Source organism: Capsella rubella, unplaced genomic scaffold, assembly GCF_000375325.1.
Source record: "Capsella rubella cultivar Monte Gargano unplaced genomic scaffold, Caprub1_0 scaffold_1, whole genome shotgun sequence".
NCBI classification, from domain to species: domain Eukaryota; kingdom Viridiplantae; phylum Streptophyta; class Magnoliopsida; order Brassicales; family Brassicaceae; genus Capsella; species Capsella rubella.
In genome coordinates, this window is record NW_006238923.1 from 17934768 (window position 1) to 17948089 (window position 13322).

Consider the following 13322-nt stretch of genomic DNA (forward strand, 5'->3'; position numbering starts at 1 on the left):
CGTGCCAAACATGTTTCTCTATATGTTCCATAAACAACACCTTCATAAGTTCTCAAATCTTCACCACATGTAGGCCCTGTCACAATAGCAAGAAGTATTCTCAAAAAATACACTTCGCCCATGTTACGAGGAACATGTTAATCCTTCTTATTTGAAAGCTTCTTTTCCTTGCTTGAAATTGTTTATCTTTTCTATTCCAAGTAATCAAACTTGGAATCTCTGCATATGTGAATGTTCAAGCAAGTGCATTGGTCCTATTCAAATTCAACCAAGCCAAAAACATAGATTATTCAACACACTCTTCATCATTGAAGTAACATTGCTTCACCTCTGGTATATGAAAAGTAAGATTAAGCTCAGAAATGTTAGCCATAATTTCAGACAAACTTTTTTGGTCTTATTTGAAAATCAACATAGTGGAGGAGATATATAGAAGTTACAATGTATCTCCACATTTAATTCATATTTTATTATTAAATTTTAAATAGTAGACAATGATTTAGGATCAACAATAATAATGCCCAAATTAAATACATTCAATACACAATCAACAATAGAAAAGAAAAACAAATATAGTAATATTTTAAAATTAACAGTAAAAACTAATAGGTAAGCTAATATAAAAAAAAAATTGAGAAGTGACAAAAGTCTCTCTCTCCGTTATTGTCTAATGCACTGCTCGCAATTTGATCATTGTTATTTGTCAAACACATATTGATCAAGAAAACAAAAATCTATAAACGTATTGCTAATAGTGATGTAAGCCGCAATTAGGAAACCTATCAAATATGTTAAGGTACTGTTGTTTTGTTCTGAAATGACAACAAGAACAATGACCATTAATCATGATTTTTGTTTACCACGAAAGTGACACTGTAGCTCATCTGTGACTATATAATTGGTATGGACAAAAACACACAAGAATAAAAAGTCAAATGAATTTATATACAGTAATCAAAACACCAAATTGATTACACAATAATAATCACATTGAATACATATAACAACCAAAAAGACTAACGGTAAACAAAAACGAGGAATAATGACAATTAATGAAATATAATAACAATATCAAATAACCATACTCCACTATAAATAGGAATATCAAACATATCATAAAAATAACAAACAAAAAAACAGCCAAAAACAAAAACAAATATCATCTACAAAAACCAAATGGATAACATACTCTATGCATTGTTATACGAAGCAATTATAACAGCAATACAACCAACCAGCCAGCTCTTACTCAAAATTGATAGACCACATCGACAAGAAAGCAACATCAGCTACACAATCCCATTTTCCAACGACCATCTACTACAGCCAAATAACACGCAATTCAAAAATATTGTCGATTTCTATCTCACTTTTCATGAAATCGACGAAACAGTCTCAGGTATGTTAGTTACTAACTTGATAAATTTTATACAAGATGTTATTCTCTCATTTGGAGGGGACAACCATCAATCGCTCAACGTCTACTTCGAAATCGAAGATCACAATCCAAATGCTTCAAGAAGACTTGATGTAGAAGTGGTAATTCAAGATCTAGAAATTACACAAAGGAAAGCTACCGGAGAAGAAGATAGTGAATGCGCTATATGTCTTGAAGATCTACAAGGACCAGAAAATATTAACACTCTATTTTGCAATCACAAATTTCACCATGAATGTATTGTAACATGGTTACATCACAAAACAACATGTCCAAATTGTAGAATACTAATTGTATAAGCTTTACAATATTATACAAATGAATAAAACAAATATTATTAATTAAGAATAAATAAAATATTGCAATGAGTATTTAATTCTACCATCATTTCAAAATAATAAAACCAAAAAACTATTAGAAAACATTAAAAATGAAGAAAAAAACCAAAAAAAAGTAAAAAAAAAAAAGTAAAAAACAAACAAAACATTAAAATAAAAGTTTGTATACAAACATTAGGTATTTAATTTAATCGATAATTTGACTGCTTTTAGGCACTCAGCTATTCAATTAGTTAAAGCAGCCCAAAAAAAACAATTGAAGCTTATCTCGAAATTGACGATAACAACCCAAATGCGTCAACAAGAGTGGATGTAAAATTGGTAATAGGAGACCTAAAAATTGAGCAAACGCAAGTCACAAACGAAGCAGATGGTGAATGCTCAGTATGTTTGAATATCTAAAGAGGAAAAAACATCAATAATAAATTTTCGGGGCCGGAAAAAGATCTCTCATTTCATGATTGTGACCAAGAAGGTGCTGCTCTCGACGTGAGATTAGCAAATAATGGCCATAATGATGATCCTATGTTCGTTTTCGACTTATACTATGCAACCACAAATTTTACCATGAATGCATTACCAACCGGTAACGATGCATAACAACATGTCCTATTTGTAGAACACAATTACTCTAACGATAAATACATTTTGTAACCCAATAACTAATCATATACATTTTCTTATTCAAATTTACGTTATTTTATAATCATGATCAAAAACTTATATATATTATTAATAAATTATTATAAATGATAGTATGAGTTTACTACTTCAACGAAAATAACTAAATCCAAAAAATAAATAAACTAAACCCGTGCGTAGAACGGGATGATTACTAGTATGTATATATGAATCATAAACCAAAATTAGAAGAATTCATAGATATTTTCTTCTCACTTTTATTAACTCTGACATACAAAAAGGCAACACGGTTAGTCTATAAGATGAAATGAGGATTTAGATTTTTGATCATCTCTTATCCAACTATACATGAGTTTCTCCGCCTCACCATCATCTTTTGACAAGTAAATAGCATCATCTCGTGCATCCCATGTGTACAATGCGCCACACCTATAAATAAGATCTCCTGTATATGCTGTAAAATTCTTATGATACTCCATAAGAGCTCCCTTCCACAAGTTACATCTGAAGATTGTCTTCGTGAAGATAACACCATCATGAAAACTAAAATTGTATGTAGGACCTTGAAATGTCACAAAATGATCGCCTAAATCATCGGTTATGGACTTGCAATGAACTTGTAGAATACTTTGACTTAGGAAAAGGTTGTTTTGAAAAACTACAGTATTTTTGTGACATCTAGCTTCAATTGACACAAAAGACGAAACAAATATTAAAATCAGAAAGCTTAACGCAAGATTCATTATTTCGTATCAATCTAAGTATACTTGGGAGTATATATCACAAAATACTTCTTAAATATATTTTTGTTTCTCTTTACTGATTTATAGACTTCTGATGTTGAATAAAAAACTTATCCCAATTCTCAGCATTGTAAATTTAGAAACACTTTAAATATATTTGAATATGTTTTTTTTTCATAAAACAGGTTAATTTATTAATGAATGTTATTTGACTAGTTTTATTTCTTTTTATTTTCTTTGTCACACATAATAAATTGGTCAAAGTGTTAAAGTGGTCCAAAATTAGGCAATATTTAAAGTTCAATTACTATTCCTATAAGAAAATAATTACCATCACAAAACCTAATAAGGAAATAATTGCAAATACTATTTTTGTAAATATTTATTAAAAAGAAATGATATGGAATAAATAAAAGTGATTAAACTATATACTTTTCTTACACTTTTTGTTGTTTTCAAATTAGTAGTTAATTAAAAGAATACTAACACATGTCAACCTTGTTTGAAAGAAGTTTAACGTGTCAATGAATCGCTAAGATTTGACACGTGTAACAATAAAGATTTGTGAACCTGTAACGAAAATTAATTAGAAAGCATGTAACATAGGAAAATAAGAGAATCAAAACAAGTAAATAATTAATTTTGTGAAGTTTTTCTATTAGTGAGAATTGTTATATCTATAGATGAATGATTTAACTTTACTTTCAAAAAATTGTATTTGTAATATTTTCACTAGTTCTAAAATATCATATTATAACTTGTTTAATTGTAAATTATAAACCGTAATTCTCCTTTATATATCTTAATGGACATATAATTTTGTTTAATCATAAAAAATTTCAATTCTATTCTTCCTTGACAAATCCGAACTAACACATAATCTCGTTTGATTGTAAAACCCAAGCTCGAATTTTATTTATAAACTCAAACCGATATTTAACGTCCTTTAATCAAAAAGTATACATATATTATTTCTGTAAGTTTATTTATTTATCTGGTTTCAATTATGATTTAATATTACATGACGTATTATTATATTTCTATTGGCTAAACTAATATGGTGTTTCATCCCTAGCCATGAATCTATGTTTTGCTTAATAATTTTGACTTATTTTCTGTTTTGCTTCCTACTCTGTCTTCAAACAAAGAGTTGTTTTTTTCCTCTGTGTTTCTCATTTACTCAGAAACAGAGTATTACTCAAGTTGACTACGGTAACCCTTATCTTCACATCCTAGTTCTCTATTAAATTTTCTCATTAAGAAGTGTGACATACCAGAGAAACATATTAGAGGATAGTCCTATAGATAAACAAAAATCAATGAGGTATTGTAGGATATTTCTTTATGTAATCTACCGAGCCGTTGGGCTCACTTCAGTATCAAAGGTCAAGCTCACTTCTATAGAACTCTTTGATTCCATGTCCCGACTCGCTCCTCCCCTTGCCTTTTCAGATGCCAGACACTCGTTTAATTCAACAACAACTTGGGACATGGTCGGTCTTCTCACTGAATTAGGATTTAGACAACCCATTGCTAGTTCAACGGCTTTCCAAACAGAAGCAGACTCGTAGTCTTCATTGAGACTAGGATCCATAATGCTTTTAATGTCTCCTTTTGTAAGCATTACTCCTGCCCATTCTGCTATATGAGGATTTTCACGGTTTTTGTCTATCACAGGTTGGTTTGTGATGATCTCCAACAATACAATACCAAAACTATAAACATCACTCTTTTCTGTCAACCAGTTTGTTCTATAGTATCTGTAAATCAAAATATATGACAAAATGTGTCAAGTTTATTTCTCTTTAAAGAAAATAAAAATTAATGGAATTTCGTGTGCGGTAATACTTACTCGGGATCAAGATATCCAGGAGTTCCAGCAACAACTGTTGACACATGAGTTTCTCCTTCAGTTGGAAATGATCTTGAAAGCCCAAAATCAGCAAGTTTGGCTTGGAAGTGCTCAGTCAATAATATATTTGTGGTTTTGACATCTCTATGAACCATTGGTGGTTTGCATCCATTATGCAAGTACTCAAGTCCTATGCAACAATACTCATTTTTAATTAATAGCAAGCAACTCAAACTAACAAAGGAAAAGATTATTGGTGTAATCTCTAAACCAACCTTGTGCAGACTCAACGACTATTTTTAGTCTAGTTCCCCAATTCAAAATAGACCGGTTATGTGTTCCTGGTTGTTGTCAAAGTCATATACTCAAATGTTACCTCCACAGAACTTAAATTTTTTTTAAAAAAGAACATTCAATATTTGTTTTATACCTGACATATGTTCTTTTAAATCTCCATTGGCCATGTATTCATAGATAAGAGCCAAGCTCTCTCCTTCATCGCAGTATCCAACAAGACCGACCAAGTTCTTGTGATGAACTCTAAGAAGAAGTTCTACCTATACACCAAAAACCATAACCCACAAGTTCAAGTTTTAGAAATAATTGAGTTACTGATGTGTTCACGTTTGAGTCAGTGTTGAAGGGGAGAGATTACTTCAGCTTTGAATTGTTTATATCCTTGAGATGATGAATGGGAGAGTATCTTAACAGCTACTTGTTCAGTACCGTTCACAAAACCATGATAAACAATTCCAAACCCTCCTTTCCCAAGGATTCTTTGAAAGTTATTTGTCATCGTCACAACTTGTGAGTAAGTAAACCTTCTATTTTTCGCCACTATTGCCGGTTGGGATGATGCTTGCATATAAGATGGTGGTGGCACTAAGGTTTTAAGCAAAAACTTTAGTCAGACTTTGTACTTAAATTTTTATATTTATGTTAAGATAATAATTAAGAAAGCAACGAAAATTGAGCTTATTGATATAGTACCTTCAGCTTTTGGTGACTTCTTCTTTCTAAGAATAAAAAACAGAACCAATGCACCAATAAGAACAGCTATTGAAGCGATTGATGCAATAACTGGAACTATGACACTCTTTTTCTTATGCCCTTCATCTCCTTTGTTCATACATGAACCAGCTGTGCAAACAAGATTAGGGTTGCCTTCGACACTGTAAAGTTGTGAGTGGTGTTAAAGATACCAAGTACATCAATCAGCCTGATAACAATCAAAAAGAAAGAAATGAAAGAGTTTACTTTAACTTGATTCCTTTCTTCTGAAGAAGTGAGGGAGGAACTGAGCCACTGAGATTATTACCACTTAAGTTTCTGTTGGAGTAGACAAAGAAAGAGTCAAGACTATTTTTAAGTAATTTAACTAAAAGAAAAAAAATAATTTGCAGTGTCTCATTATAAACTCACATGACCAAGAGTGATTTTATGTCAGCTAAAAATTTAGGTATTTCTCCAGTCAAATTATTACCTGACAAGTCCCTACCCAAAATAAAATTTTATTACACTTCAAATATAATTCATCAAAGGCAAAACAAATATGAGGTTTGGTCAGCCGTGGAGATACTTACAGTTTTTGCAGGTGTGTTAGATTCTGAATGGCATGCGTGATGATCCCAGTTAATCCACTTGAGGATAAGTCTCTGAAGATTAAAAAAAAAATAGAAAAAAACTGTGAGATAATAGTTTCAAATTTGACATTGTTATTAAAAAAAATACAAATTATATTAAACGATTTATCTCACAAGGAAGTGATTATTGGTGGCGTAGAATTATCAGAGATGCTGCAGTTTAGACCATCCCACAAAAACAGTTTGGGGACACATGGATCTCCTTGCCAACTGATTCTATTCAATCCGTAAGTATCTTGAACATTCTTGATACCAGCAACTGTAAAGTTTGATGATATGATCAAGAATCAAAACATATAAAACAAAGATTTGTAGATAAGGAATTAAAAATCGACATACCGTCTTCTCCATTAGTCTCCGTTTGCGGGAAATCAATCACACTGAAAGCCTCGATAGCATTAAGTATAGGTGGAAGGGTAGATTTCAGCGTCTTTACAACCTGCACAATGCATGTCCCTTCATCGCATTTCTGTGGGATTAAGTTGGATATGGATGCGGTTTTTAGCGGTAGAGGACTAAAAGGTCCAAAAGTATATATTCCATTCTGTGTCACGTTGAATTCCCTTGTATCGTTAGCCCTTAGAGTCTGAATCTCTGCAAAGTGCATGTAAGCGTAATACTGTGTAGTAGGAGGCTCTACTGTCCATGTAAAACCCATGGTATCGTTAGCCTTTAGGGGCGTTCCTGCTGTTGCCATTACACCTTGTGGTAGTGTATAAGTAATACCAGTGTTTACAATGAGATTCGTAGTTACTGGTGCCCATGAGTCTTTGAAGAGTGGGTGCCATTTACGGTCATAGACATCATCCGGGAACCTGCACGCACGATCATGTATTAGATCACATTACTCATCTGACATATAGCTTTCTATCGTTTCAAATGCAACAACTATTGATATGTGAAATATTTTTAAAATTTTGATAACATGCATGTATGCAAAGAATCAATCGAGAGATATGTTTATATATGTACCTTATAAGAGTACTTGAATTGCTGATATACCGCCTGAATAAGCGTTTCAGTGAACCGCTTTCAGTAACGTACATATTTGTCTTCATTGGTCGTAACTCCAACATATTTATAAAAGGTATACTTATTCCCGTGTTAACAAGACATACCTGTAAAGAGTTGGATTTGGTCACATGGATGATCTCCTCTAGAGTGTCATTAGTACTCACCGTTGTCCACAAATTCGGACCCAAGTAAAGGTCGAAGTTTGGCACAACGTTAAGACCATCGTAATTTCCATATACAAATGTGGCCTTGATCAAATACTTGGTGTCTCGGGTGACATTTAGATTGTAGCAGTTTCGTAACCCCTCGGGAAAGTATCTCAGTATCAAAGCAGGCCTATCGTAGAACGGTTCGAATTCCGTGGCAATTTTACCGATTTTCCCACTGTTTACTAAATTAGCATCTGATGTATATGTTAAGCCCGTTTCTGTTTCATCGTAAGGAGATGCAAGAGGGGATAAACCACAATCCACACTAATGAATCCTAATAACATAATAATAAAAATAGCGTATCATCTAAGAAACAGTTTAAGAACACACACATATATAGATAGATTAAATCAAGAAATTTGTACTTACCGGTTTGATTTTGAGCTTGAACAAGATGAAGTATCAGCAAAAAAGTGGCAACGTACACAAAATGTCTCTCCATTGTTCTTCTCGCGTTTTCTTAAGATATCAAGCTATGCATGTGAGTACATATGACTTATATGAGCCACTTTCTCAAAAGTCCCAAGGCAGCTACAAAAATAAATAATTAAGGGATTTTTTTCACGATGAAAAATATGATTAGACAGAACAAGTTGGGAGATAATGACAAACTACTGTCTTTTGTTTCTATGTCAAATGACGAGAGTTATTTTAGTGGTCGAAAAAATTCTCACGTACTTTAGACCACCAAAACATTGACTAAAGTTAACGAATAAATATTTCGGTGTAGTCGACATCGAAAAAACGAGGAATAATATCTAGAAAGGAGACGTGCATTAAACCACAACCTTGTAATTAAACACGTCTTCCGTTGACTTTGACCTTTGTATGGCATTTCATTGGTTATAATGTCTCTTTGAGTCTTCTTCGTTCTAGATTGATAACGTTTTCGTATTTGTAATCTCCACCGTCACAAGTCAATGCTCTTTGTGTATCGCTTTCATATTTTTTTCTCGTGGGTCAAAAGGTTTCTATCTCTGAAACTCGCATGTATCAACCGGTAGAGATAGAAGTTTAAAGCTAATTAACAAATAATGTGACTGATACATGAGAGACATATTCGAGTCCATAGAAAGAAAAAAAAACAAATAAACACAAATCCACGTGATATGGCAGGAGAAACCTTCATGTAAACTAGCGAGCCCTTGGGCTGACTTCGGTATCAAAGGTCAAGCTCACGTCTATAGAACTCTTTGAGTCCATGTCACGGCTCATTCCTCCCCTTGAATTTTCAGATGCGAGACACTCATTTAGTTCAATAACAACTTGGGACATAGTTGGTCTTCTTGCTGAGGAAGGATTTAGACAACACATTGCTAGCTCAACAGCTTTCCAAACAGAATTAGAATCGTAATCTTCATTAAGACTTGGATCCATAATACTTTTGATGTCTCCTTTTGTAAGCATTACTCCTACCCATTCTGCTATATGTGGCTTTTCACGGCTTTGGTCGACCACGGGTCGATTTGTAATGATCTCCAACAAAACAATCCCAAAACTATAAACATCACTCTTCTCAGTCAACCAATTTGTTCTATAGTATCTGGAAAACAAAAACATGATTAAATATATTAACAAAAACTTTCCATTAAAACCTACAAAATCGTAAGCCATAGTACTTACTCGGGATCAAGATATCCAGGAGTTCCAGCAACAACTGTTGACACATGAGTTTCACCTTCTATTGGAAATGATCTTGAAAGTCCAAAATCAGCAAGTTTGGCTTGGAAGTGCTCAGTCAATAATATATTTGTGGTTTTGACATCTCTATGAACCATTGGTGGTTTGCATCCATTATGCAAGTACTCAAGTCCTACGGCATACCAAACGCTTAAAAAAAAAAACACAATAATGGAAAATATTATGGGGATAATCTCTTAAACCAACCTTGTGCTGACTCAACGACTATTTTTAGTCTAGTTCCCCAATTCAAAATAAAGCCGTTACGTGTTCCTGTGTTTTTAAGATAAGAGATTTATTTCAAAATCTTATGATACCTCCAAAGAACTGAAACAAGACTTTCAATATCATCTTTGCTTTGGCTTTTACCTGACATATGTTCTTTTAAATCTCCATTGGCCATGTATTCGTAGATAAGAGCCAAGTTCTCTCCTTCGTCGCAGTATCCAACAAGACCAACCAAGTTCTTGTGATGAACTCTAAGAAGAAGTTCTACCTAAACCCCAAACCGTAAATCACAACTTCAAGTTCTAGAAAAGTTTAACCAATGTTTTTCGTTCGAGATAATGATGAAGTTGAAGTGAGAGATTACCTCAGCTTTGAATTGTTTATATCCTTGAGATGATGAATGGGAAAGTATCTTAACAGCAACTTGCTCTGTACCGTTCACAAAACCATGATAAACGATTCCAAACCCTCCTTTCCCAAGGATTCTTTGGAAGTTATTTGTCATTGTCACAACCTCTGAGTAAGTAAATTTCTTATTTTCGGTCACTATTGCCGGTTGGGATGATCTAGGCGATCTACCATCTGACGCTTGCCCTAAGGTTTTAAGCAAATAATGTTGGCAGACTTAGTACTTAATTAAGTTTGATATTTGTATATTGATTACTCTTGAGCTTGTTGATAACGTACCTTCAACTTTTGGTGACCTTTTCTTCCTAAGAATAAAAAACAGAACCAATGCACCTATAAGAACAGCTATTGAAGCGATTGATGCAATAACTGGCACTATGACACTCTTTTTCTTATTTCCATCATTCCCTTTGTTCACACATGAACCAGCTGTGCAAACAAGATGAGGGTTGCCTTCGACACTGCAAAATGTGAATGTTGTTAAGAAGGTATTCAATTACATCAATCGGCATAATAGTAATAAAACAAACAAAATCAGTTTACTTTAACTTCATTCCTTTCTTCTGAAGAAGTGAGGGAGGAACTGAACCACTGAGATTATTACCACTTAGGTTTCTGTTGGAGTAGACAAAGAGTCAAAAACTATTTTAAGTAACTTATTAAAAAGAAAAAATAATTTGAAGTGTCTCATTATAAACTCACATGACCAAGAGTGATTTTATGTCAGCTAAAAAATCAGGTATTTCTCCAGTCAAATTGTTATCTGACAAGTTCCTACCAGTAACAAAGAAGAACCGAGCCGTCAAATATGATTCATTTCCAAAGGCAAAACAAATTTGAGGTTTGGTTAACCGTTGAGATACTTACAGTTCTTGCAGGTTAGTTAGATTCTGAATGGCTTGGGTGATGATCCCAGTTAGTCCACTTGAAGATAAGTCTCTACACAAAAAAGAAAAAGATATTAGTTTGAAATTGCGATGATATAAAATACTGATACAAATTGTATTGAACGGTTCATCTCACAAGGAAGTGATTATTGGTGTTGTCGAATTATCTAATCCCGAGTTGTTGCAGTTTAGACCATCCCACAAGAACTGTTTGGGGACACATGGATCTCCTTGCCAACTAATTCTAGTCAATCCGTAAGTATCTTGAACGTTCTTGATACCAGCAACTGTAAAGCTTGGTTATATCAAGAATCAAAACACAAAACGCAAAGACTTGTAGATAAGATCATGAATGTAAAAATCGACATACCATCATCTTCATTAGTCTCCATTTGCGGGAAATCAATCACACTGAAAGCCTCGATAGCATTAAGTAAAGGTGGAAGGGTAGATTTCAGCGTCTTCACAACCTGCAAAATACATGTCCCGCCATCACATTGCTCTGGGCGTAAGTCGAATACGGTTTCGGTTTTTAGGGGTTTAGGACTGTAAGGTCCATATGTATAGTTTCCATTCAGCGTCACATTGAATTCCCTTGTCTCGTTGGCCCTTAAAGTCTGAAGCTCGGCAAAGTGCATGTAGGAGTAAAACTGTGTAGTAGGAGGCTCTACTGTCCAAGTAATGTTCAAGGTCTCGTTAGCTTTTAGGGGCGTTGCTGCTGCTGCCATTACACGTTGTGGTAGTTCATAAGTAACACTTGTGTTTAATTCGAGAGTCGTAGTTACTTGTGCCCATGAGTTGTAGAAGAGCGGGTACCATTTACGATCATAGACATCATCCGGGTACCTGCCATGCATAATCTTGTATTAAATCATAGAACTAACGTACCATGCATATGCCTAAAAATGCCAAATGTTCAAATGCAAAAACTATAATACTATTGACATGTCACATGTAAAAAAAAATTATTTTCAAGAAATATAATTCTTTTTAAAACATTTTACCTTATACGACTAGTTGTATTGCTAATATACACCCTGAATAAGTACTTCAGCGAACCGCCTTGAGTAACGTACATATTTTTCTTCATTGGTCGTAGCTCCAAGACATTTATAAAAGGTATACTTATTCCCGTCTTAACAAGACACAATTGTAAAGAATTGGATTTGGTCACATGGATGAGCTCCTCTATAGTGTCATTACTACTCACCGTTGCCCACAAATTAGGACCGAGGTAAAGGTCGAAGTTTGGCCCAACATTAAGACCATCGTAATTCCCGTATACGAATGTGGCCTTTATCAGATAGTTGGTGTCGCTGGTGACATTTAGATTGTAGCAGTTCCGTACTCCCTCTGGAAAATATCTCAGTGTCAAAGTCGGCTTATCGGCTAGCGGTTCGAATTCCTTGGCGATTCTACCGGTTTTACCACTGTGGACTAAATCAGCATCTGATGTATATGTTAAACCAGTTTTGGCTTCATTGTAAGGAGGCTCACGAGAACCACAATCCACACTAATGAATCCTAATAAGAGACAACCAATGGAAAAAACATCTTATAATCTAACAAACCGTTCAAGAACAAGCACATATATATAGATTAAAACAAAGAACTTTTTGTACGTACCGGTTGGATCTTGAGCTCGAACAATATGAAGTATCAGCAAAAAAGTGGCAATGATGACACAGTGTCTCTCCATTGTTCTCCTTACTGTCCAACGGAGAGGTTTTTTCTTGTATAAAAAAGATGCAAGCTATGCATATATGAGAACTGAGAATATAGACTAAATGAACCACTTCTCAAAAAGTCATAAGTCAACTTCTTATAAGATTGATGAATTGAATAAATAATCCATAGAGAATAATTTCTCACGATGCAAAATGATTCGATAGAGAAAGTCGGGAGAAAAGGACAAGTAGTAATTGTTTTATCGTCAACAATATGACAGTTGACATGAATTATTAGTGTGTTTCGGATACTCTCTTACGTATTCGTTGACTTTGACTTTTGTATGGTATTCTTGGTTTGAGAGTATTTGTCTGTCTACCTGGATCAATCCACCGTCAAAAGTCAACGATCATAATAAGGTTATAATTACTCCGAAACTCCCAATTGTGTCGAGTTTATTTTATCATATTGCTTGTGCATGCTAGTTGAAATGTGCATGCCAATGCAACCTCCAATGATTTATATATTTTTACGATTCAGAAAATTATAATGTCACTTGTTGTTTTCTTGA

At 33.9% G+C, this 13322-nt stretch overlaps 2 protein-coding genes across 2 annotated transcripts; both read right to left on the reverse strand.

Annotated features, from left to right (window-relative positions):
* Positions 1-4344: 4344 nt before the first annotated feature.
* Positions 4345-8327, reverse strand: LOC17900775 (probable LRR receptor-like serine/threonine-protein kinase At1g51820). The gene is made up of 13 exons (XM_023789457.1): positions 8250-8327; positions 7629-8154; positions 6996-7471; positions 6771-6915; positions 6597-6668; positions 6436-6507; positions 6271-6342; positions 6004-6185; positions 5669-5895; positions 5444-5570; positions 5289-5354; positions 5014-5203; positions 4345-4921 (listed from the first exon to the last, which is right to left on the reverse strand). The coding sequence occupies exons 1-13, from the start codon at positions 8320-8322 to the stop codon at positions 4513-4515; spliced, it is 2637 nt and encodes an 878-aa protein (XP_023645225.1). The 5' UTR covers positions 8323-8327; the 3' UTR covers positions 4345-4512.
* Positions 8328-8881: 554 nt separating this feature from the next.
* Positions 8882-12794, reverse strand: LOC17896773 (probable LRR receptor-like serine/threonine-protein kinase At1g51820). The gene is made up of 13 exons (XM_006306679.2): positions 12710-12794; positions 12088-12607; positions 11454-11929; positions 11220-11370; positions 11064-11135; positions 10899-10970; positions 10740-10811; positions 10476-10657; positions 10153-10382; positions 9930-10056; positions 9768-9833; positions 9504-9693; positions 8882-9423 (listed from the first exon to the last, which is right to left on the reverse strand). The coding sequence occupies exons 1-13, from the start codon at positions 12780-12782 to the stop codon at positions 9015-9017; spliced, it is 2640 nt and encodes an 879-aa protein (XP_006306741.1). The 5' UTR covers positions 12783-12794; the 3' UTR covers positions 8882-9014.
* Between the last annotated feature and the right edge of the window lie 528 nt (positions 12795-13322).

Coding starts and splice junctions, on each gene's coding strand:
- LOC17896773 (XM_006306679.2), bottom strand. CDS start 12,782: ATGGAGAGACACTGTGTCATCATTGCCACTTTTTTGCTGATACTTCAT. Junction 11,136..11,219: donor ACACCAATAATCACTTCCTT/GTGAGATGAACC, acceptor TTTTTTGTGTAG/AGACTTATCTTCAAGTGGAC. Junction 10,658..10,739: donor AAGAAAGGAATGAAGTTAAA/GTAAACTGATTT, acceptor CACATTTTGCAG/TGTCGAAGGCAACCCTCATC.
- LOC17900775 (XM_023789457.1), bottom strand. CDS start 8,322: ATGGAGAGACATTTTGTGTACGTTGCCACTTTTTTGCTGATACTTCAT. Junction 5,571..5,668: donor ATAAACAATTCAAAGCTGAA/GTAATCTCTCCC, acceptor TTTGGTGTATAG/GTAGAACTTCTTCTTAGAGT. Junction 4,922..5,013: donor CCTGGATATCTTGATCCCGA/GTAAGTATTACC, acceptor TTTGATTTACAG/ATACTATAGAACAAACTGGT.